Here is a 21,660-nt window from a genome sequence, read left to right as displayed (position 1 = left end):
CACATGGAGGCTGGGGCGAGTCACTGCACATGGATGGGAGGGGAGGATAGAAGGGGAGGATAGGGGGCAAAGGAAAATCGCTGGACATGGAGGGGAGGGGAGGGGAGAGAGGAGAAATTGTTGGACATGGATGGGAGAAGAGGGCAACGGAGAGAGGAGAATCGCTGGACATGGGATAGGAGGGGAGGATATGGGTAAGGAGAATCGCTGGACATGGATGAGAGGGGAGAGCATAAGAGAATCGCTGGACATGGAGGGGAGGGCAGGGGAGAGAAGAGAGTTGCTGGACATGGATGGATGGAGGAGAGAGCAGAAGAAATGCTGGACATGGATGGAGTGGAGGGCAGGGAAGAGAGGAGAAATGTTGGAGGGAAGGAAGACAGAGGAAGGAGATCCACACGAATGGAGGGAAAGGGAGAGAAGAAATGCTGGACATGGATGGAGGGGAGGGAAGACAGAGGAAGTAGGCTGGACAGGAATGGAGGGGAGGGAAGACAGAGGAGGAAATGCACATGGATTTAGGGGAGAGAGGAGACATTCTGGACATGGATGGTGGTGAGGAAATCCAAGAAGACAGGAGGAGCCTCCACGGAGAGTCAAAGCAAAACAGCAAAAGTAGAGGCTGACAAATGCGCAAACCAATAGGGAGATAATATCAAAAAACAGTTTATTCAGAATATTCATATCAAGGACCCGACAAGGTCCGTGTTTCGGCGCCAAAGCGCCTGCCTCAGGGGTCACAAATAACTTTCTACAAAAAACACAGGACAAATTGAAAAAAATTTTTTAAACATAATATTAAGAGATATCATATAAAAAATATCTGCCATAATAAATATATAGCCAAACATGTATAGACATTCATAATAGTATTACACATTTGTAAATATATAATGATCAATTATGTAAAAAAAAATTTAATATATTATAATTATGTGAGCAGATATTATGGACAGAGAAACACCAAACAATGAAAAGTGATAACTGTAAAATAATGACTGATAAATGAAAGACATAGGTCAGGCTGATGAAACATCGACATATCTACATATATATTTATCCTGATCTGATGGTAAAAAAATACATTTATACAACTTGAACAAGTAAAATACTTCAAAACATCATGATCCAACACCATTTAAAACTACATTATATTTACATATTAATTATAAATATAATTCAATGAAATAATGTCAAATCTCTGAGAAGAAGCTGATTGGCTTGAATAATTCCTTTATGTATGCACGTGGTTATAAAAACAAGTTAATCCATTGTAAAAGGATAAAAACATTTTTGAGATACTACAAAGGGATAAAATTCCTGTTATTTCTTGCTTCATTGTTTTTATTGAATTAAGTTAGACTCAGAGTATGTTCTGTTTTTCAAGCATTTATTGGTCACATTTTTTTGTCTTTTGGTGCAATGGGTCTGTTTGTAGTTTTCCTCTGTATTCGGTATGTTTGTGTATATACATTTTTTCTTTGTGGAAGGTTATTTGATTTATAACGCTATATTTTTTGGTACAGTGGGTGCAATATAGCTCTCTCGTTCTCTTTACATCTTGATGGTAATGTGAGCTAGTGTCAATAGACGACATATACTCTTTATCCCTCTATTTTGGAATGTTCCATGCGAATGATACATATTCAGCAATTTTAGGTATTACAGTGCACGACACATTCCATTAGTTTACTTAGTCATTTGCCTGATTAGACATAAATACATGTTTTACACCTGTTTTGTATAAAGATGATGATCTCTCTCTCTCTCTCTCTCTCTCTCTCTCTATATATATATAGAATGGCCCATTTTAACTGATTCACATTTTTATGAAATAACAGGAATTTTATCCCTTTGTAGTATCTCAAAAATGTTTTTATCCTTTTACAGTGGATTAACTTTTTTTGTAACCACATGCATACATAAAGGAATTATTCAAGCCAATCAGCTTCTTCTCAGAGGTTTGACATTATTTCATTGAATTATATTTATAATTAATATGTAAATATAATGTAGTTTTAAATGGTGTTGGATCATGATGTTTTGAAGTATTTTACTTGTTCAAGTTGTATAAATGTATTTTTTTACCATCAGATCAGGATAAATATATATGTAGATATGTCGATGTTTCATCAGCCTGACCTATGTCTTTCATTTATCAGTCATTATTTTACAGTTATCACTTTTCATTGTTTGGTGTTTCTCTGTCCATAATATCTGCTCACATAATTATAATATATTAAATTTTTTTACATAATTTATCATTATGTATTTACAAATGTGTAATACTATTATGAATGTCTATTCATGTTTGGCTATATATTTATTAAGGCATATATATTTTATATGATATCTCTTAATATTATGTTTTTAAAAAAATGTTCAATTTGTCCTGTGTTTTTTGTAGAAAGTTGTTTGTGACCCCTGAGGCAGGCGCTTTGGCGCTGAAACACGGACCGTGTCTGGTCCTTGATATGAATATTCTGAATAAACTGTTTTTTGATATTATCTCCCTATTGGTTTGTGCATTTGTCAGCCTCTACTTTTGCTGTTTTGTTTTTGGTGGTGAGGGAAGACAGAGGAAGTGAGATGAACATGGATGGAGGGGAGGAGAGAGGAGAAATGCTGGACATGGATTATGGAGGGGGCAGAGGAAAAAAGCTGGACATGGATGGATGGGAGGGAAGAAAGAGGAAGGAGATGCATATGGATGGAGGGGAGGGAAGAAAGAGGAAAGAGATGCATACTGACAGAGATGAGGGAAAGGGAAAAGAGGAGAAAAACTGCACATGGATGGAGAAAACAGGCAAAAGCTGGATCCGCTCTATCCTCCTCCAGTCAAGTCCACAGAGGACCCAGCTTTTACCTATGAATGTAGGGCAAGAAATGAAGAAGAAAGGAGGAAAGTAAGGAAATAGATGGAAAGGAAGCCCTGGAAATGGAGTTAAGGGAACAGATAGAGAGCAGCAGGATCAGAGACTTGGACCAACATGATCAGAAAGACAAAGTCACCAGACAACAAAGGTAGAAAAAATCATTTTATTTTCATTGTAGTGTTTGGAATATGTCCAGTTTGAGAATTTATATCTGCTGTCTTATTTTGCACTTGGTATACTGGAGCTGTAACAGCTTACAGAAATTATTTCTAATGAAAAAAAAATCACGTTATTTTTTCTCCTATACTTGTATAGTATTTTCAATGATACCTGTTTATATGCACCATGGCTGGTATAAGGGGTGTGGCTACTGTGGGTGTGACTACTAAAGGGGCAGAGCCATAGATGGTGACCCTGCCCATAATGAGTACTGGTACCTTTTTTCCTACAGAAAAAGCACTGTCCAGTGCATACCTGAAGGCAGCGTTCCTGGTGGTCTAGTGGAATCTTACGGGGTAAGAAAGATCGCCAGTCCTTCCTATCTGCTGCTGGCGCTAACCCTCCTGCAGCCGAATCACTCTTTAAAAATGACTGCCAAGACTTCCAGGGGTGGCCTCGTGAGACGTTAGCTGAAGTCTTGCGAGGCAGCCCTTGTAAATCTCGGCAGCCATTTTAAAGAAGATGCAGCAGGAGGAGGGTCAGTGCCAGCAGCAGGCAGGAAAGACTGGGGATCTTTCCTGCCCCGAAGAATCCACTAGACCACCAGGGACGCTGCCTTCTTCAGGTATGCGCTGGGAGTGGGACCCTTCGGCTTGGGAGAGCGGGGAGAAGGTCTGTAATAGGTAGGTAAGGTGGGGTGGGTAGCAGGGGCGTAGCCAGACTTTGGTGGGAGGGGGGTCCAGAGCCTGCGGTGAGGGGGGCACATTTTAGCCCCCCCCAGCACCGCTAGCCACCCCGCCATTGGTGACCCCCCCCCGCCACCAACTTTGACCCCCCCCCCCCCGCCATTGCCAAACCCCCATCGCCAACCCGCCGTCGCCTGCCTTTGCTGGCGGGGGACCCCAACCCACACTAGCCAAGCCGAGGTCCTCTTCTTCCCAATCCCGCGTAAGGCTTCGTTCTAGTCTGTCGTGCAGGACGTCAGACTCACAGAAGCAGAACAAAGCCCAGCAAAGGTAGGCGACGGCGGGTTGGCGGCGGGAGGGGGGGTCGAGAGGGTCGTCGGCAGGGGGTCCAGGGGCAAATCTACGAGGGCCCAGGCCCCCGTGGCCCCATACTGGCTACGCCACTGGTGGGGAGGATACTGTAAAAAAAAAGTTATATTTTTAAAAATGCCGTCGGCTTGTACACAGAGGAAGTATAATAAGAGAATAACTTTTCATAGGTAGAGTAGTAATTTGTTATAAATTGTAATCAGTGTGTCATTTGGAGGGGCTGGTTATAGGGACACCTAAACCTATTATTGGTGCAGAGATTTTTTTCTCCTGGTAAAGGACTTCTAAAACTGACATCATGTTATGGGAATCAGATGCTCAACGTTCAGAGTTTCTATCTATTTACTTACTTATTTATAGCATTTTATCCCACATTAAACAAGAAATAGATTGGAACCTGGGAGCATTAATATTTTTTTTTTCCCCAGAGAGAGTAATGCATTGCCCCCCCCCCCCCCCCCCCCCCCCCCAGGCTCTTTCCCCAGGTATAGCCAGCTCTGCAGTTTGGGGTGGGGGGGCACAGAGGTGGACGGGGGAGAGAGCCTGTTGTTAAATATTTACCAGCACACCACTGGTTACATGGTTAAACTTTTAAAACAAATAGGAGGAAATATTTTTTCACTCTACAAATAGTTAAGCTCTGGAACTCTTTGCCAGAAAAGGGAAGAAGGAACCGACTGAAAATAATAAGAAACAGTTTGAGGAATGTCAAGTCAAATGCAAAGCTCTGATAAGGAAGGCAAAGAGGGACTTTGAAAAAAAGATTGTGTTGGAGGCAAAAACACAGTAAAAAGTTTAGGTATATTACTACTACTACTACTACTATTAAACATTTCTATGGCGCTACTAGACTTAGCACTGTAGAAATTAACATGAAAAGACAGTCCCTGCTCAACAGAGCTTACAATCTAAATTGGACAGACGAACAGACAGCTAGGGGTGGGGAAATTGCAGAGGTAGGGGTGATAAGTGAGGGTGTTGAATAAGAGAGTCATGGTTAGTCATGGTATATTACAAGTAGGAAGCCAGCAAAAAAATCGGTTGGACTGTTAGATGTCCGAGGGGTAAAAGGGGCAATTAGGGAAGACAAAGCCATAGCAGAGAGATTAAATGAATTCTTTGCTTCGGTCTTGACCAAGGAAGATTTGGGAGAGATACCGATGCCAGAAATGGTATTCAAAACTGACGAGTCGGAGAAACCGAATGAAATCTCTATAAACCTGGAGGATGTAATGGGGCAATTTGACAAATTGAAGAGTAACAAATTTCCTGGACCGGATGGTATTCATCCCAGAGTACTGATAGATTTGAAAAATGAACTTACGGAACTATTGTTAGTAATATTGTTAGTAATATACATACTAACATAGTAGATGATGGCAGAAAAAGACTTGCACGGACCATTCTCATAGCTTTTCTTTGCATCGCTTCAATTCTTTTTACATCCTTCGCAAGATACAGCCTCCAAAACTGAACACAATACTCCAGATGGGGCCTCACCAACGACTTATACAGGGGCATCAACACCCCCTTCTGCTGGTCACACCTCTCCCTATACAGCCTAATAACGTTCTAGCTACGGCCACCGCCTTGTCACACTGTTTCGTCGCCTTCAAATCCTCAGATACTATCACCCCAAGATCCCTCTCCCTGCCTAACACATAAGTCTCCCTTGTTACCTAAGTGCATCACTTTGCATTTCTTCGCATTGAATTTTAATTGCCAAACCTTAGACCATTCTTCTAGCTTCCTCAGATCCTTTTTCATGTTTTCCACTCCCTCCTGGGAGTCCACTCTGTTACAGATCTTTGTATCATCTGCAAATAGGCAAACTTTACCTTCTAACCCTAATATGTAATTTATCTTTAAAATCGAGCATGGTACAGGAAGATTGGAGGGTGGCCAATGTAACACCGATTTTTAAAAAGGTTCCAGAGGAGATCTGGGAAATTATAGACCGGTGAGCCTGATGTCGGTGCCGGGCAAAATACTACTACTACTACTACTTATCATTTCTAAAGCGCTACTAGACATATGCAGCGCTGTACACTTGAACATGAAGAGACAGTCCCTGCTCGACAGAGCTTACAATCTAATTAGGACAGACAAACAGGACAAACAAGAGATAAGGAAATATTAAAGTGAGGATGATTAAAATAAGGGTTTTGAACAAGTGAATAAGGGTTAGGAGTTAAAAGGTGGGCTTTTAGCATAGATTTGAAGATGGCCAGAGATGGAGCTTGACGTACCGGCTCTGGAAGTCTATTTCAGGCATAAGGTGCAGCAAGATAAAAGGAACGGAGTCTGGAGTTGGCAGTGGAGGATAAGGGTATAGATAAGAGAGATTTACCCAGTGAACGGAGTTCCTGGGGAGGAGTGTAGGGAGAGATGAGAGTGGAGAGATACTGAGGAGCTGCAGAGTGAATGCACTTATAGGTCAATAAGAGGAGTTTGAACTGTATGCGGAAACGGATAGGAAGCCAGCGAAGTGACTTCAGGAGAGGGCTAATATGAGCATAATGACACTGGCGGAATATTAGTCGTGCAGCAGAATTTTGAACAGACTGAAGAGGAGAGAGATGGCTAAGTGGGAGACCTGTGAGAAGCAAGTTGCAATAGTCTAAGCGAGAGGTGATAAGAGTGTGGATGAGGGTTCTGGTAGTGTGCTCAGAAAGGAAAGGGTGAATTTTGGTGATATTATAGAGAAAGAAACAACAGGTTTTAGCAGTCTGCTGAATATGTGCAGAGAAGGAGAGGGAGGAGTCAAAGATAGGGTTACCATTTTTTGTCCCCCAAAAAGGAGGACACTTGCCCCGCCCCTGTCACACCCTCACCCCGCCCCCTGCCACACCCTCGCTCCGCCCCCTGTCACGTTTTCCCCGCCCCCGTCACATACCCTGTCAACCCCCCCCCCCCCCTCAGCTTATTACTGCCCTGGTGGTCTAGTGACCTCTTCAGGACAGGAAAGAGCCCCCTCTTTCCTGCCCGGAGCGCTGCCCTGCATGCATCCTTCCTGTTGGTGATCCTCAGCGCCGATTCAAAATGGACACCGAGAGTTGAAGTGACCTCGCGAGACTTCAACTCCTGGTGGCCATTTTGAATCGGCGCCGAGGATCACTATCAGGAAGGATGCATGCATGGCAGTGCTCCGGGCAGGAAAGAGGGAGCGCTTTCCTGCCCCGAAGGCGGAAGAGGTCACTAGACCACCAGGGCACTAGTAAGTAAGGGGAGGGGAGGCTAGCAATTTGCCCGTTTGTCCGGACAAACGGGCAGATTGGCAAAACCCACCCTGTTGCCTGGACATGCCCTCAAAAAGAGGACATGTCCGGGTAAATCCGGACGTATGGTAACCCTATTCCTGTGTGGATAAGCTGATGGGACTAGAGTGAGTAAGTAAGTGAAAAAAACATGCAGTGCTTCTAGAGCTCCTTCTAACCCGGGATAGTAGGACTGGGTTACACATGCAAGGAAGGACTTGTAGCCTTGCTTTTCTTAGGTAATCCAATGGGGACATTTCTTAGGGAATCCAGTGGGGAAATCAGAACCACAAGTCTCTTGCATGCAATGGGGTAAGCCCAGGAGTAGCAAGGGGGTCCAATGGCAGTTAGGAGAGCTGGCGCAGCCAAGTATTTTCAATGCAATATTTATTTAACCTTAAAAGCTCCCTTCCCTCTTCTGTAAGGTTGTTACAGAGCGCTCAGACCAAACCACTCAAAAAGCTTCTCAAAAATTCAACTAATGGTTTAACAGCTTTCAGAAAGCTCAGCTGCAGAAATGTTTTATCCAATAGATGTATACTATTCTTTTTTCCGAGAAACTAACACAGACACGGTTCAACTATTTCACCTCCTCAGTTATCTCCCCCCCCCCCCCAAAAAAAGACAAAGTAACCTGGCTGGTAGGTTTCCATATGAATGGAAATGAAGGTCGACAAACAAATGTACATTATTTAGGTCTTACATGTATTTAAGAAATGCATCAAGTTTGCCCGAGGGAATTTATGGCCAGAAATGTTTTCCTATCATTAATTGTAATTCCCTCCCCAGGATACAAATGTACTGAAAGGCACCCAAACCTTTTACCTTTTGGCGGGGTTTTCCTGCACTAGTCCAGAGGCTCCCAAAGAAGGAGACCAGCTTATGCCTTTCAGAGAAGACAAGTTTCTTTTCCTTTCCTTTCCATTGCTTAGGGAAGTCAGAAGCAGGAACACAGCAGCATAAGAGAGGAAGCCATTGACTGCTGTCTTGGGATTTATTAATTATTATTTTTTAATTCCAGAATTAAAAAAAAAATTAGAAAAGCAAAAATCAACCCTGCTTCATGACATCAGCAGCGCAGAAGGCTGGTTCGTGTTTTCTCTCTCTCTCTCTCTCTCTCTCTCTCTCTCTCTCTCTCTCGTCAGTGAATACAGCTTTCGTCTTTTTGTTTATTCTGGTCAGAAATTAGCAGCTGCCTGCTGAGGGGCAAGGATAGCTCATTCATTCAGAGGCCCCGACTAGTTAACTGTCCCTGTGGAAGGCTGAGGGACTGGAACATTTACATTTATCACAGGAGTAAGGGGCCTGCCTGCAGGACGAAGGACGGAGGATCTCATCAATCAGCAATCAGCTGACTGGGGCTGGCCACAGACTCTGCACGTCTCATGCGTCTGTTTATACCATAGGGCAGGAGGATGGAGGGGAGAAGTCAGGACTCAGAGAAGAAACCCGGACAAACCCAGCAAATTGAGAAATCCACCCGGACTCCCCACAGTGTCCTCAAAAAGAGGACATGTCCGGGGAAATCCGGACAAATGGTAACCCTAGTCAAAGATGACCCCAAGGTTACTGTTATGATTGGGGTCTGAACCCCTCTCAAACTTACCTCTTTCCTGGGGGTCAGCTTCTTAGCTGGCTTCTGTTTCTTTTGTCTGTCCTTTCTGAGCTGGCTCTGTCTCTCTGTGCTGGCAGCTTCCAGCAGCATGGGGCTAATTGTTTCACTTTACTACAGCTGTGTGTGTGGACGGAGTTAGCTCTAACTCTCTTTGGGTGTACTGGCTTCAAGTGCTTCACGGTGTTGCATTGGTGTGGGTTGGGCCTCTATGGGTTTCAGTGTGCTCTCTGGGTCAGTGTGCTGTTGCCTGGGTCTAGGGAGTGTGACATCATCAGGGAGGGCCTTGATAAGGAAGTAGTGTTGTTTCCTTCAGAGCCTTTGCAACGGTGGTGTTTGCTTTAGGTAGGGTGGTGCAGTGTGCACTTCTGACTTTGTGTCTAGTTTCCCTGCGTGCTTTTGCTAAGGTCCAGGTTAGTGTTAGTGCAGTGTGCACTGGTGACTGTGTGTTTAGCTTTCCTGCTTTTCCCTTATGGTTCCCCTGCTTTTCCCTCTTGGTTTTGGAAGCATTGCTATGTGTAGGGCTTTGGAAGCTCTGTTGCTGATAGAAGTACTTCAGGGTTTGGTGTTGTTAGGAACACTGCAGAGTTTGCTGTTAGAAGTACTTCTGGTGTTTGTGCTATTAGGAGCATTGCAGTCTTTGCTGTTGGTGTTTGGTGATTTAGAATCACTTTTGGCTTATGTGTTAGCTTCCCTGCTTTTTCCTTGTGGCTCCCCTGTCTTCCCTTTTAGTGCTAGGAGCTCTTCTGGTTGCTTGCCAGAGTAGTGCTTAGGAATCTCCTTGTTAGTTTTATATCTAGCTTGCTAGAGCAGTGCTTAGGTAGCTTGTTAGTTTTGTGTTTAGCTTGTTAGTGTAGAGCTCTGCTTGTAGCTTGGTGCTTAGTAGCACCTGTGTTAGCTTTGTGTTTAGTTCCCTGCTCTGTTAGTTTAGGGTTTAGGAAGTCCCTTTCTTGAGCAGGGCTTAGGAGCTCCTGTTTAGTATAGGGCTTAGGAAGTCCTTTTGTCAGTTTACTGTTAGGAACACTCCTGCTGGTTTAGGGCTTGGGAGCACGTAGATCAGTTTAGGTTTAGGAGCACTTCTGTTTCCAGTCCTGGTCCCTGTGTCATCCGGTATCCAGTAAGCCCTGCCGGCTACTCGAACCCAGGAGCTCAACTCCTGGGGGGCTTAGTAGCTAAGTGCAGGTGAAGCTGTGTGGACCAGTCCGGTGTGCTCCAGTCCGGTGTTCCAGTCCTGTGTCCTCCAGTCCGGGGGATTCCAGTCCATGTGTTCCGGTTCGCTGGGCAGTGCCTGCAGTTCCTGCCGGTGTGCTTGCCCAGTGTTGGTTGGTGGGTTTTGCCTGCTGCTGTCGCTCCTCGGCAGCAGCCCAAGGGCTCACGTTTGCTCCAGAGCCCAGCCCCGCGGGCTCTGAATCTGAGAACCTGACAGTTACGAGCTGATGAGACAGGAAGGATGAGAGTGTTATCCACAGAAATAGAGAATGGGGGAGGAGGAGAGGTTGGTTTAGGGGGAAAGATAAGAAGCTCAGTCTTGGTCATGTTTAGTTTCAGATGGCGCTGAGACATCCAGGCAGCAATGTCAGACAGGCAGGCTGATATTTTGGCCTGGATTTCGGCTGAGATTTCTGGTGTGGAGAGGTAGGTCTGGGAGTTATCAGCGTAAAGATGATACTGATGGGATGAGATCAGAGTACCAAGGGAAGAAGTATAGATGGAGAAAAGAAGAGGTCCCAGGACAGATCCCTGAGGTACACCAACTGACAGTGGGATAGAAGTAGAGGAGGATCTACCTGTTGGCAATATGGATCCAACGGCATGGCAATGTCAAACAGAATGTCTGATTTAATATTCTGGCACTGTGCATGACATGCGCAGGACCGGAAATGGTGGAGGTAGACTGTGTTAGAATGGCACAATGGCGCCTTTTTGAAGTAAAGGACTTTAAAGAAGGTTCCTCTTTAGCCTAAGTATTTCATGCCTTCAATATTTGGTGCCTTAGGCAGTTGCTTATGTTGCCTGTTCCTAAATCCAAGCCAGGTCACGCATCTTCCAGGTCTAGCTGTTGCTAAGTAAGAGATTGCGCATCAAAGAGGAGACAAGATGCAGCATGTGAGGCAAGCCCTTAAGGCTGCTACCCATGGGGCTCTCTAGGGGGTCCTTTTACTAAGGTGCGCTGAAAAATGGCCTGCGATGATGTAGACATGTGTATTGGATGCACGCAGTTCCATTTTCAGTGCACCTGCAAAAAAGGCCCTTTTTTGCCAAAAATGGACATTCGGCAAAATGAAAATCAGCGCGCATCCATTTTGGGCCAGAGACCTTATTGTCATCCATTAACTTAGCAGTAAGGTCTCACGCATTAACCAGGTGGTAATCATCAGAGTGTGTACACTGCCAATTACCGCCCAGTTAGCGCCAGGCAGTAGATAATAGTAATTATTTTCTGCCACACGGTTTGAACGTGCATAGAAATTAAAATTACCACCAGGGGCTTGTTCTAATTTTATGCGCGTTGCACGTGCATAGGCACCTAAGTGTCTTAGTAAAAGGGCCCCTAACTAGCTTATTTTTGAAAGCGAAGGACACCCATCTTCCGACACAAATAGGGAGATGAGCGTCCTTCTCCCGAGGTCGCCCAAATCGGCATAATTGAAAGCCGATTTTTTTGCGTCCTCAACTGCTTTCCGTCGCGGGGACGACCAAAGTTCATGGGGGCGTGTTGGCAGTGTACTGAAGGCGGAGTGGGGGTGTGGTTAAGAGATGGGCGTCCTCAGCCGATAATGGAAAAAAGAAGGGAGTCCCTCACAAGCATTTGGTCGGCTTTACTTGGTCATTTTTTTTTCATGACCAAGCCTCGAAAAGTTGCCTGAACTGACCAGATGACCACCGGAGGGAATGGGGGATGACCTCCCCTTACTCCCCCAGTGGTCACCAACCCCCTCCCACACTAAAAAGTAAAATAAAAACCTTTTTTACCAGCCTCTATGCCAGCCTCAAATGTCATACCCAGCTCCATGACAGCAGTATGCAGGTCCCTGGAGCAGTTTTTAGAGGGTGCTGTGCACTTCAGGCAGGCAGACCCAGGCCCATCCCCTCCACTTGTTACACTTCAAAACCCACCCGAAACCACTGTACCCACATATAGGTGCCCCCTTTCACCCCTTAGGGCTATGATAGTGTTGTACAGTTGTGGGGAGTTCGTTTTAGGGGGGGGGGTTGGGGGGCTCAGCACCCAAGGTAAGGGAGCAATTTGTGAAGTCCACTGCAGTGCCCCCTAGGGTGCCCAGTTGGTGTCCTGGCATGTGAGGAGGACCAGTGCACTACGAATGCTGGCTCCTCCCACGACCAAAGGGCTTGGATTTGGTCGTTTTTGAGATGGTCGTCCTCGGTTTCCATTATGGCCGAAAACCGGGGACGACCATCTCTAAGGATGACCATCTCTAAGGTCGACCTAAATGTTGAGAATTGGGCGTCCCTGACCGTATTATCGAAATGAAAGATGGACGCCCATCTTGTTTCGATAATACAGGTTTCCCCACCCCTTCGCCGGAACGTCCTTAGAGATGGATGCCCTTAGAGATGGTCGTCCCCGTTCGATTATGCCCCTCCACGTCACTTACACTTTATAACTTCTTTCTTTTGCAATATACAGATCCAGCACTTGACTGAATGTTACAAAATAGGATATCTTAGAAGCGTTTGGGAGTCTTTGCAGGTGGTGATCATTTTTAAGGATTAAACTAAGACATGTAGGGCAGGTGCCATTGATATCTCGTCCAGGATGCCACCCACCCTACAGCCCCAATGGCAGTTTTTTTAGGTGGAAGAGTTAATTCTGTCAAAGCAAATTATGTGAGGCCATAGGATTAGCTCGTCTATATCAGCAGTTTGTTCTGTTACTGTGAGGAAGAAAGATTGGGAGAGGTAAGGAAAGGCTTGAATTGAATTAGACTGTTTGTGAAGATATTTAGAGAAAAAAAATATATATAATAAGTAAACTTTCTGTGGTAAATTTTCTTCACTTTTCCACCGAGAATAAAATAAGGCAAATTCACGATCTGTGTTAGTTTCTGTGTTCTCTTTCCATTGTTTGTTTAACAAGTTCATAAAGGACAGTAAAGTAAAATTTGTGTACAATTTATTCTTCTTTTTGCCCAGGTCATTTTCCAAACAAGGCCATGCCCTCTGCTGGAAAGTTGCCATGGCTGCAAGGAATTATCTGTAATGCCAACAACCCCTGTTTCCGCTACCCCCACTCCTGGAGAGTCCTCCTGGAGTTTGTTGGAAACTTAACAAATCCATGTAAGTATTGGACCATCTTGTTTGCTATTCCTGGAGTCGCTGAGAAAGGGGAAAGGCCTTGAATTGAAACTAGGGAACTACACATCCTTCTTTATTGGCTTTGGTTTTAGTGATCCACTTCAATCTGGCTTGTGGGCTGTACATTCAACTGAAACAGCCCTTGCTGGTGGAGCCACCTCCACTTCTACCCCACTATCAGTTGGTGTATCTTAGGGCTCTATCTTGGGACCTTTTCTTTTCCTCCATCTATACTTCTTCCTGGTGCTGTGATCGCCTACCATGGTTTTCAGTATCACCTTTATGCTGATGACTCCCAGATCTACCTCTCCACACCAAAGTTCAGGAGGAATCCATGCCCAAGGCTCAGCCTGCCTTTCTGACTTTACTGCCTGGATATCTCACCGCCATCTGAAATAAACATGGCCAGACTGAGGTTCTTATCTTTCCCCTATCTATCAGTGTGGGATAACACTCTCATCCTCAATAACACTTTCCATTCTTCCTGTCTCATCAGCTTGTAACCTTGGGTCATCCTCTGCACATATCCTGTTTCATTCTTTATAACATCTCCAAATGCATCCCTTCCTTTCTGAGCACACTACCAAAATCCTTATCCACACTCTTATCACCTCTCTCTTAGACTATTGCAACTTGCTTCTCACAGGTCTCCCCACTAAAACATCTCTCTCGCTCTTCAATCTGTTCAAAACTCTGCTGCATGACTTATATTCTGCCAGTTAATCACTATGCTCACATTCATTGGCTCGCCTATCCATGTCTCCGCATACATTTCAAACTCCTCTTATTGACTTACAAGTGCATTCATTCTGCACTCCTCATACCTCTTAGCTCCCTACAGTCCTCCCCGAGAACTCCGTTCATCTGGTAAATCTCTCTTATCTGTACCCTTCTCCTCCATTCTAACTCCAGACTGTTCCTTTTATGTTGCTGCACCATACGCCTGGAAGACTTCCTGAATTAGTACGTCAAGCTCCAGCTCTGGCCATCTTCAAATCTAGGCTAAAAGCCCACCTTTATGGGGCTGCCTTTAACTCCAATTCACTTGTTCAGTACCCATGTCTGTTTTATAATTATAAGTCCCTTATTTCTCCTGTTTGCCTGTCTTGATTGGATTGTAAGTTCTGTTGAGCAGGGACTGTCTCTTACATGTACAGTGTACAGCACTGCGTACATTTGGTAGTGCTATAGAAATAAGTAGTAGTAGTAGTAGTAAATTCCTTCCTTTGCCCCCCCCCCCCCAAAAAAAAACCCCAAATATAAACTGTTTAGTAGATCTGGCCCATGCAATCTGTAGACTGGTCTCTTCCAAGGGATTATTTTGCTGTTGCACTTTAGCCCTGGTGTTTTGATTTGTGGGGTGAAGCAATAGATTGTGTTAATGAAAAGAAGAAGCTGGAAGGCGATGCTGTATATAAAGCAGGGGCGTAGCCAGACACTCAAATTTGGGGGGCCTGGGCCAAGATGGGTGGGCAGTACTCCCGCCTTGTCCCACAAGTGATTTGGTCTCTCTCTCCTCTCTTGCTGCATCCATATGGTCTCTCAAACATCCGCCCTTCCTGAATACCTTTTAAATAGATTTTCACCAACAGCGAGCAGCAACTAATACATACTGCTCATGCTGGGCCCCACAGCCTTTCCCTTGATGCAACTTCCTGTTCCACATATGCGGGAATACATCAGAGGGAAGGCTTCGGGGTCTTTGCGAATAGTAGGTATCAGTCGCTGCTTGCTGCAGGCAAAGATCTGCTATTTATGCGGGAGGGACAGTTGGGAGTTTTCGGTTGTGGTGGGGCTTGAGAATTCCTGCCAGCCACATTATGTGCTGCTATTGGGTGGGCCTGAACCCACGTGGATGGGCCTGGCCAACCGAGCCCACCCTTGGCTAAGCCACTATATAAAGCAGGAAGTGTTCATGTTTGTTTCTACAGAGATTCATCAGTGCGGCACAGAAGTAGACAGTCAAGTGTGCGGTAGGCCTTGGTCTAAAGTTAATAGCACAGAAATAAAAAAGAAAACTTTTCTAACAAAAATCCTCTGGAGGCTATGGTTTAAAATCTGTGCTAGATTAATGTTATATTTTTATTTTAATATGCCCCCTCACTGGTATACTAAAACCAATTATGCATACAAACAATAAAATAAACCAATAAATTGAAACCAACGTAAAAATGACAAATACACCTGTCTCCTGGATCCCACTTCTATCCTGAGACAATAAAAAAATGCCTTTACCTGTTTCCTTAAGCACAGCAGATTAATCTCTGCAAGCAGCCCTAAAAGCAACTGATTCTGCGAGACTGGGGGTTACTGCTGAAAAGACCCTGGCACACCATTTAGTTTTTCTCATTATTCATATTGAAGGCACATCTAGCAAAAGCTCTGTGAGGAAAAGTGTGTCTGCCCTGGGTAGCATTAGTTCAACCTTTTCCTCAAAATTATGAAGGAGAAAGAGTAACTTGACATTTGGAGTAACTTGACATTTGTTTGTTTGTAGCATGGTTTCAGAGGGCATTGGATTTCATTTCACTTCTTCAGTTACATATATTGGATATTTTTCTGAAATCCCTCCCACTTCTCTTCACAGAACAAAGGCACCATGGCAAAAGATCCCTTAGAGTAACCTGAGTTAGTTTGGATCCATCTTGCATACGTCTAGTAGCGCTATAGAAATGATAAGAAGTAGTAGTAGTTGGAGCACATTCCAGGTTTCTCTTCTAGGCTGGTTTCCTTTCCTTTGGTGTGTTAGTTGTCGGGGGGTGCAGGGTTTAGCAGGCAGACAGGGCAGGTACAGGCCTCTGGTATATAACAGTCCTTCTTTCACATCTTTCCCAGTGTTCCCGCACTGTTTTCGGATGTGAGGAGGTTACTTCTGTACAGCCAGAAGGACTCCAGTGTGCAGGATGCCCGCAGAGTGCTGAAGGTGCTGCAGAAGCTGGATACAGCACACTCAGGTGAGTGTCTGGTGATCAAAAATTTTTAAACCCCTGTCTGGCTCGGATCTGGTTGCAAGAAACTGCTTGGAGTTGAAGGGTGGGGGAGGAGAGGGGAGGGGAGCTAGAGAATTCCTATATTCTTTAATTTTTGTTTTGACTTTGTCGTTGTAAAAAGTGAGAATCCGTAGCCTAGGAAAATGTTGGATCCTCCTGTAATATAGGCTTTCCCAAGAGATCATATCTAGGATGTCTTATAGTCACTGTTGAAAGAATTTACTTAATAGGAAGGGGGAGGTTTACTAAGCTGCGCTTAGCTAGTCTAGGTGTTAGCATCCAGTAGCCATTAGTAAACACCCATACTAACAGCTACTGCATGCTAAAATGAGCCAGCATGGTAAAAATCTTGTGTTAGCTGCTTGACACAGGTAGGGGCAGGATCTGGGCAGGACATAGGTGGTGACAGGGAATGACCAACACTGACACTGCAAGGTTGGTGCCTCACACTAACTGTCATGACTACTGATAGCAGACTGCACTTAATAGCACCTCAAGACGTAATGTTAAATACAGCTGTGCTACCAGCAGCCTGGTAATGTGGTCACGGCCCATGATCGCCATCCTCCCAAAACAAGGCTCTACCCCTAATATGATCCCTCCCAACAGGTACCCCCCACCCAGATGAGATCCTTCACAAATGTCACTGGGGGGGTCATCGGTCGGTTTCCCTGAGCGGGGGTTGCTTCATTGGGGGGGATGGGGACCTGCTAGCATGCAAATGCATGCTGGACAGGGCTCACCATTCCTCCCCAATGGTCTGCAAACCTAACGCCAGCTTTGGCAAGCTGGTCGCTGATCATGTGGGATGAATATTTATTTTATTTATTATTTATTTATTTTATTGCATTTGTATCCCCATTTTCCCCACCTATTTGCGGGCTCAGTGTGGGCTTACAATACATTGTAAATAATGGAAATACAATTTGTTACAATCAGTTATGGATTACATTGTGAGAAGTTAAGCGAGACAAAGTCAAGGTATCGTTAGAGAATAGGACAAGGAAAAGAACAATGGAACAATGAAAGAGACAACGGGAAATTGGTAGGGTGATAGAACCTTAGCAAAAGAAACATTGGTGTATTTCTGGAATAGTGAGTGTGGACTTCATGTGTATTGCTCCTTACAATAAATTTTATTGAAGAGATGAGTAGTTTGCGGAAGTTGGTTAGTTCGTGGATTGTTTTCAAGTTGCGTGGTAGTATATTCCAGAATTGCGTGCTTATGTAAGAAAAGGTGATGCGTGCAGTGCCTTGTATTTTATGCCTTTGGCAATTAGGGAAGTGGAGGTTAAGAAAAGTTCAAGATGATCTATTAGCGTTCCTGGGTGGTAGGTCTATTAAGTCGGACATGTAGGCTGGAGTCTTCACCGTGGATAATTTTGTGGACTAACTGTGCATATCTTAAAGTAATGCGTTCCTTAAGTGGGAGCCAGTGCAGCTTCTCTTGTAAGGGTTTAGCACTTTCGTATTTTGGTTTTCTGAAGATGAGTCCTGGGCTGCAGTGTGTCTGGGCTGTTTGAAGTCTCCTCAGTATTTGCTCTTTACAACCTGCGTATAGTGAATTGCAGTAATCCAGATGGCTGCACGAGGGATTGCACTAGGTTGTGGAAGACGGATCTTGGGAAGTATTGTCTTATTCTTTTCAGGTTTCCACATGCAATAGAACATCTTTTTGTTGTGTTGTTTGCATGGGTTTCGAGTGTTAGATGGCGGTCGATAGTGACTCCAAGGATTTTTAGAGTTTCTGAGATTGGAAGGATTAGTTTTGGTGTGTTTAAGGTGGTATATTCATTCGTGTTGTATTGGGAGGTAAGTATTAGGCATTGAGTTTTTTCCGCGTTTAGTTTCAATCGAAATGCATCTGCCCAGGTGTTCATGATGTGTAAACTTTGGTTGATTTCGTTGGATATTTCTTTGTTATCTTGTTTGAATGGGATGTATATTGTTACATCGTCAGCATATATGTATGGGTTGAGGTTATGATTTGATAGGAGTTTTGCCAATGGGATCATCATTATGTTGAAGATGGTTGGTGAGAGGGGTGATCCTTGCGGTACTCCACATTCAGGTGTCCATGAAGCAGACGTAGTTGAGTTTGATGTAACTTGATATGACCGCAGGGTTAGGAACCCCTTGAACCAGTTAGGACATTTCCTCCAATGCCGAAGTATTCAAGTATGTGCAATAGAATTCCGGTGGTCAACCATATCAAAGGCACTTGACATGTCGAATTGTAGGAGAAGTATATTGTTGCCGGTTGCGATCATTTGTTTGAATTTAGTCATTAGGGTAATTAGTACTGCTTCTGTGCTATGGTACGATCGGAATCCGGATTGGGAATCATGCAGTATTGAGAACTTGTTTAAATAATTTGTAAGTTGTTTTGTTACCATCCCTTTGGTTATTTGGTTATCAGTGGTATGGATGCTACTGGTGCTGTAGTTGGTTATTTCACTTGCGCTTTTCTTTGTATCTTTGGGTATTGGGGTGAGAGTAAGAGTTTTCCTTTTTCCTTTGGGAAGAGTCCATTTTGTAGCATGAAGTTTCCGTGGTTCGTTAGGTCTGTTACAAATTGTCGAGGAGCTGATTTCATGAGGTTGTTTGGGGCATTTGTCTAGTTTGCAGTAGGATTTAGCAAATCGTTAAGTGTTTCAGAGATGAGGTCTTCTGATAGTAATTCGAATTCGGTCCAGGTTCTGTCTGCTGGGTAAATTCCATCTTCTGGGTCCTAGACAGTCTAGAAGTGTGTGTACTTCAATAGTGCTAGCGGGTATTTTAAGTCGTAGTTGTATAATTTCTCCTTAAAGTATTTCGCAAGGTTGTCGACATCTGGTATGTCTTTGCTGTTGTTTGTAGCTGGTGCGGTGTCTAGCAATTTATTCACAGGGTAGAAAGAGTTGTGTGTGTGTCTTGTAGTTGGGTCCTATCATTGTCTTGTAATGTAGTCTTTTAGTCTGTTTTATGGTATATTTGTATTTCCTCCAAAGTAGTTTCCAGGCATTTAGTGTTTGTTCATCTTTCTTTTTGTTCCATGCGCGTTCTAGTTTCCTGACTTGTGTTTTAAGTTTTTTCAGCTCTTCGGTGAACCATGGATTTGATTTTTTCCTATGTGATGTTCTGGTTTGGATTGGGGCGATTTTGTCTAATGTTGTTGTGCATATATCGTCCCATTCTTGAGGAATTGAATGGTGTTGAAACAGGACTAATTAGCAAGTAAATCAGGGCAACTTTTATTAGCTAGCTGTCACAGTACTAAGTTCAGACTCAGGATACTGCGCCCCGAGCGTCACCTGACACTCGTTCTTATACAAATAGTGGTCATGCGCATAAAACACACTACATCACACATACATCACACAGTACATGCACATGCGCAATACATTAGTAGTTCTGTAGTTCTCACAGAGAAAAGATACGTCAGTTTCATAGCTTTCATAGAAATTGTTACTTTGCAAGAAATGTAACTTATGCAGTGTTTCCAGCACATTCACACAATACAGCCTCTATGCATGGATCACGAGACTGCACTGGCAGAGCCAGCTGCCTTCCTTACAAACCTAAATTGCTGACTACTACAAATTATTATCTAGCTGCTGGTTAACAAATAGATATTACTAGTAAAAGTCCAAACTGCACAGTTTTAGGTTTTAGTCTAGGCTCATTATGTAAAAGCTGAGGTTTTGGTACAAAGCAAAGATGCAAGTGTGAATGCAAAGTCCAAATAGAAAATCCTGCTAGTGCAAAAGTCCACAAAAGTCCAAAATAGAGTAAACAGTGCAAATCAAGTTTTGCAAGTTCAGTGGCAGTGCAAGTTTTGCCCCCTACAATCCCCCCTTTGATTACTTTATCAATTGTCCAAATGAAAAGTATCACAACAACGGAGGTGGTGTAAATGTAGAGAAGTTCAAGAAGTGATGGCCCTAAGATCCTTTCGTGGCCGTTGAGTTCTTCACCGTGGTTGAGACGAAAGGTCCTATTGGACGCTCCCCCCTTTGTAGCCGGTCTTTACCAGGAAAGGTGTAGATGGCCCAGAGGGCAAGTCGTGCACAGTATCTGGAAAAAATACAAAGGAGTTAGGTTAGTGTGGGAGGATAGGGGGTGTGGTGGGAATGTTGCTGAAGTTAGGAGTCATCATCAGAGGAATCAGGATCCTCCTCTACCGAAGGCAGTGAGGAATACATCTGGAGAGACATAATTTGCAGAGCTGCGCGCTGATCAGCAATGCGTTCCATGGCCCTGCGAGCAAAGACAAAACACATGGAAGTAACAGGGTAAGAACACAAGGCCCCCAAACAGACAGATCCCGAAAAATATCAATTTCTTCCACCAACGTGCCCCCAAAGAGAGAATCCCATCAACTATCACCTAGCATAGATGTTCATTTCTGACGGGAACATGTGCAAGCTTTCTAATGTCAGTAGCTATATTTAGTACCGCAGCTCCAGTATCATCAATTTGCAGGCAACAATTGGAAGTATTCCACTTCCCACAGACCCCGTATTCTTCCGCAAGAAGGTAATCCAGTCCCAACCGATTCTGGTAGATGGCTGTTCGCATTTGTGTTTGTTGCTTGGCGATAAGCTCTAGAGCCTCAGCTGTATGATTGGTGATAACTTCTACTACCGCTTGCAACCGGATAATGCGATTTAACATATAAATTGGGGTGCGGTATCCCCAGGACCCATCCTGGGCCCAGGTTGCGGGGCCATAAGTCTCTATAATCCGCTCTGGAGGCCACTCATCCGATCCCCACCTCTGTTCCCCTCCGATGGGGAAGGACCTGCGGGAATGGTGAGTTAAATCATCATACAATGGTGTGCCTAAATCTGCAGCCGCAGAGTGAGGTAACAAGAAAAAACCAGGATAAATTAACCCATAGTACAAGATCCTGACCAGGTACCCGGCAAGCGGGCATATGCAGTATATCCACAGATCCAGAATAACCCATCAGGTGCTTGCCAATTTCGAGCACACCCGAAGACCCTGGGTTATTCCAGTGGCCTCTCAACTGAGAGACTCCCTGAAAGGGGGTTAGGTCCAGAGCAATTAAACAGTTGGATGGTGTTAGTAAAATTATAAGGGGAACATAATTTGTTAGCAACAGAACTGGGATACCATGTGACAGCGGCCGGCCAATATTGCACCTGAGTGCCATTAACAGTAAGGATGGAAACACGGAGTGTCTCCTACAGGACTAGTGAAATTGCCATCCGGATACCGAGAAATACATTCATGGCCTATCACCAGTGAGCTGAGGGTCCATTGGCTGGCACGCTGTGTATAGGAGGGGCGCTTAGTCCAATTCCAGGCTGAAAGTTGTTCTGGGGTCATAGGGGAACCTCGCCAGGGCCAGGATTCTCCCATTAAGGCTCCCCCACAAATCCAACAATC

The 21,660-nt window shown here is 44.4% G+C and overlaps 1 protein-coding gene across 1 annotated transcript in view; it reads left to right on the top strand.

Annotated features, from left to right (window-relative positions):
* The window catches only part of ABCA1 (ATP binding cassette subfamily A member 1), a 706,841-nt gene that overhangs the window by 37,934 nt on the left and 647,247 nt on the right, over positions 1 to 21,660 (top strand). Inside the window, 4 exon segments of the mRNA XM_030194329.1 lie at positions 13,115 to 13,206; positions 13,208 to 13,225; positions 13,227 to 13,258; positions 16,112 to 16,230. Coding sequence (XP_030050189.1) covers positions 13,115 to 13,206; positions 13,208 to 13,225; positions 13,227 to 13,258; positions 16,112 to 16,230 — 261 coding nt within the window.

Source organism: Microcaecilia unicolor, chromosome 2, assembly GCF_901765095.1.
Source record: "Microcaecilia unicolor chromosome 2, aMicUni1.1, whole genome shotgun sequence".
In the NCBI taxonomy this organism is placed as follows: domain Eukaryota; kingdom Metazoa; phylum Chordata; class Amphibia; order Gymnophiona; family Siphonopidae; genus Microcaecilia; species Microcaecilia unicolor.
Note: the sequence above shows the minus strand (reverse complement) of the source record. Positions and strands in the feature narration are given on the sequence as shown.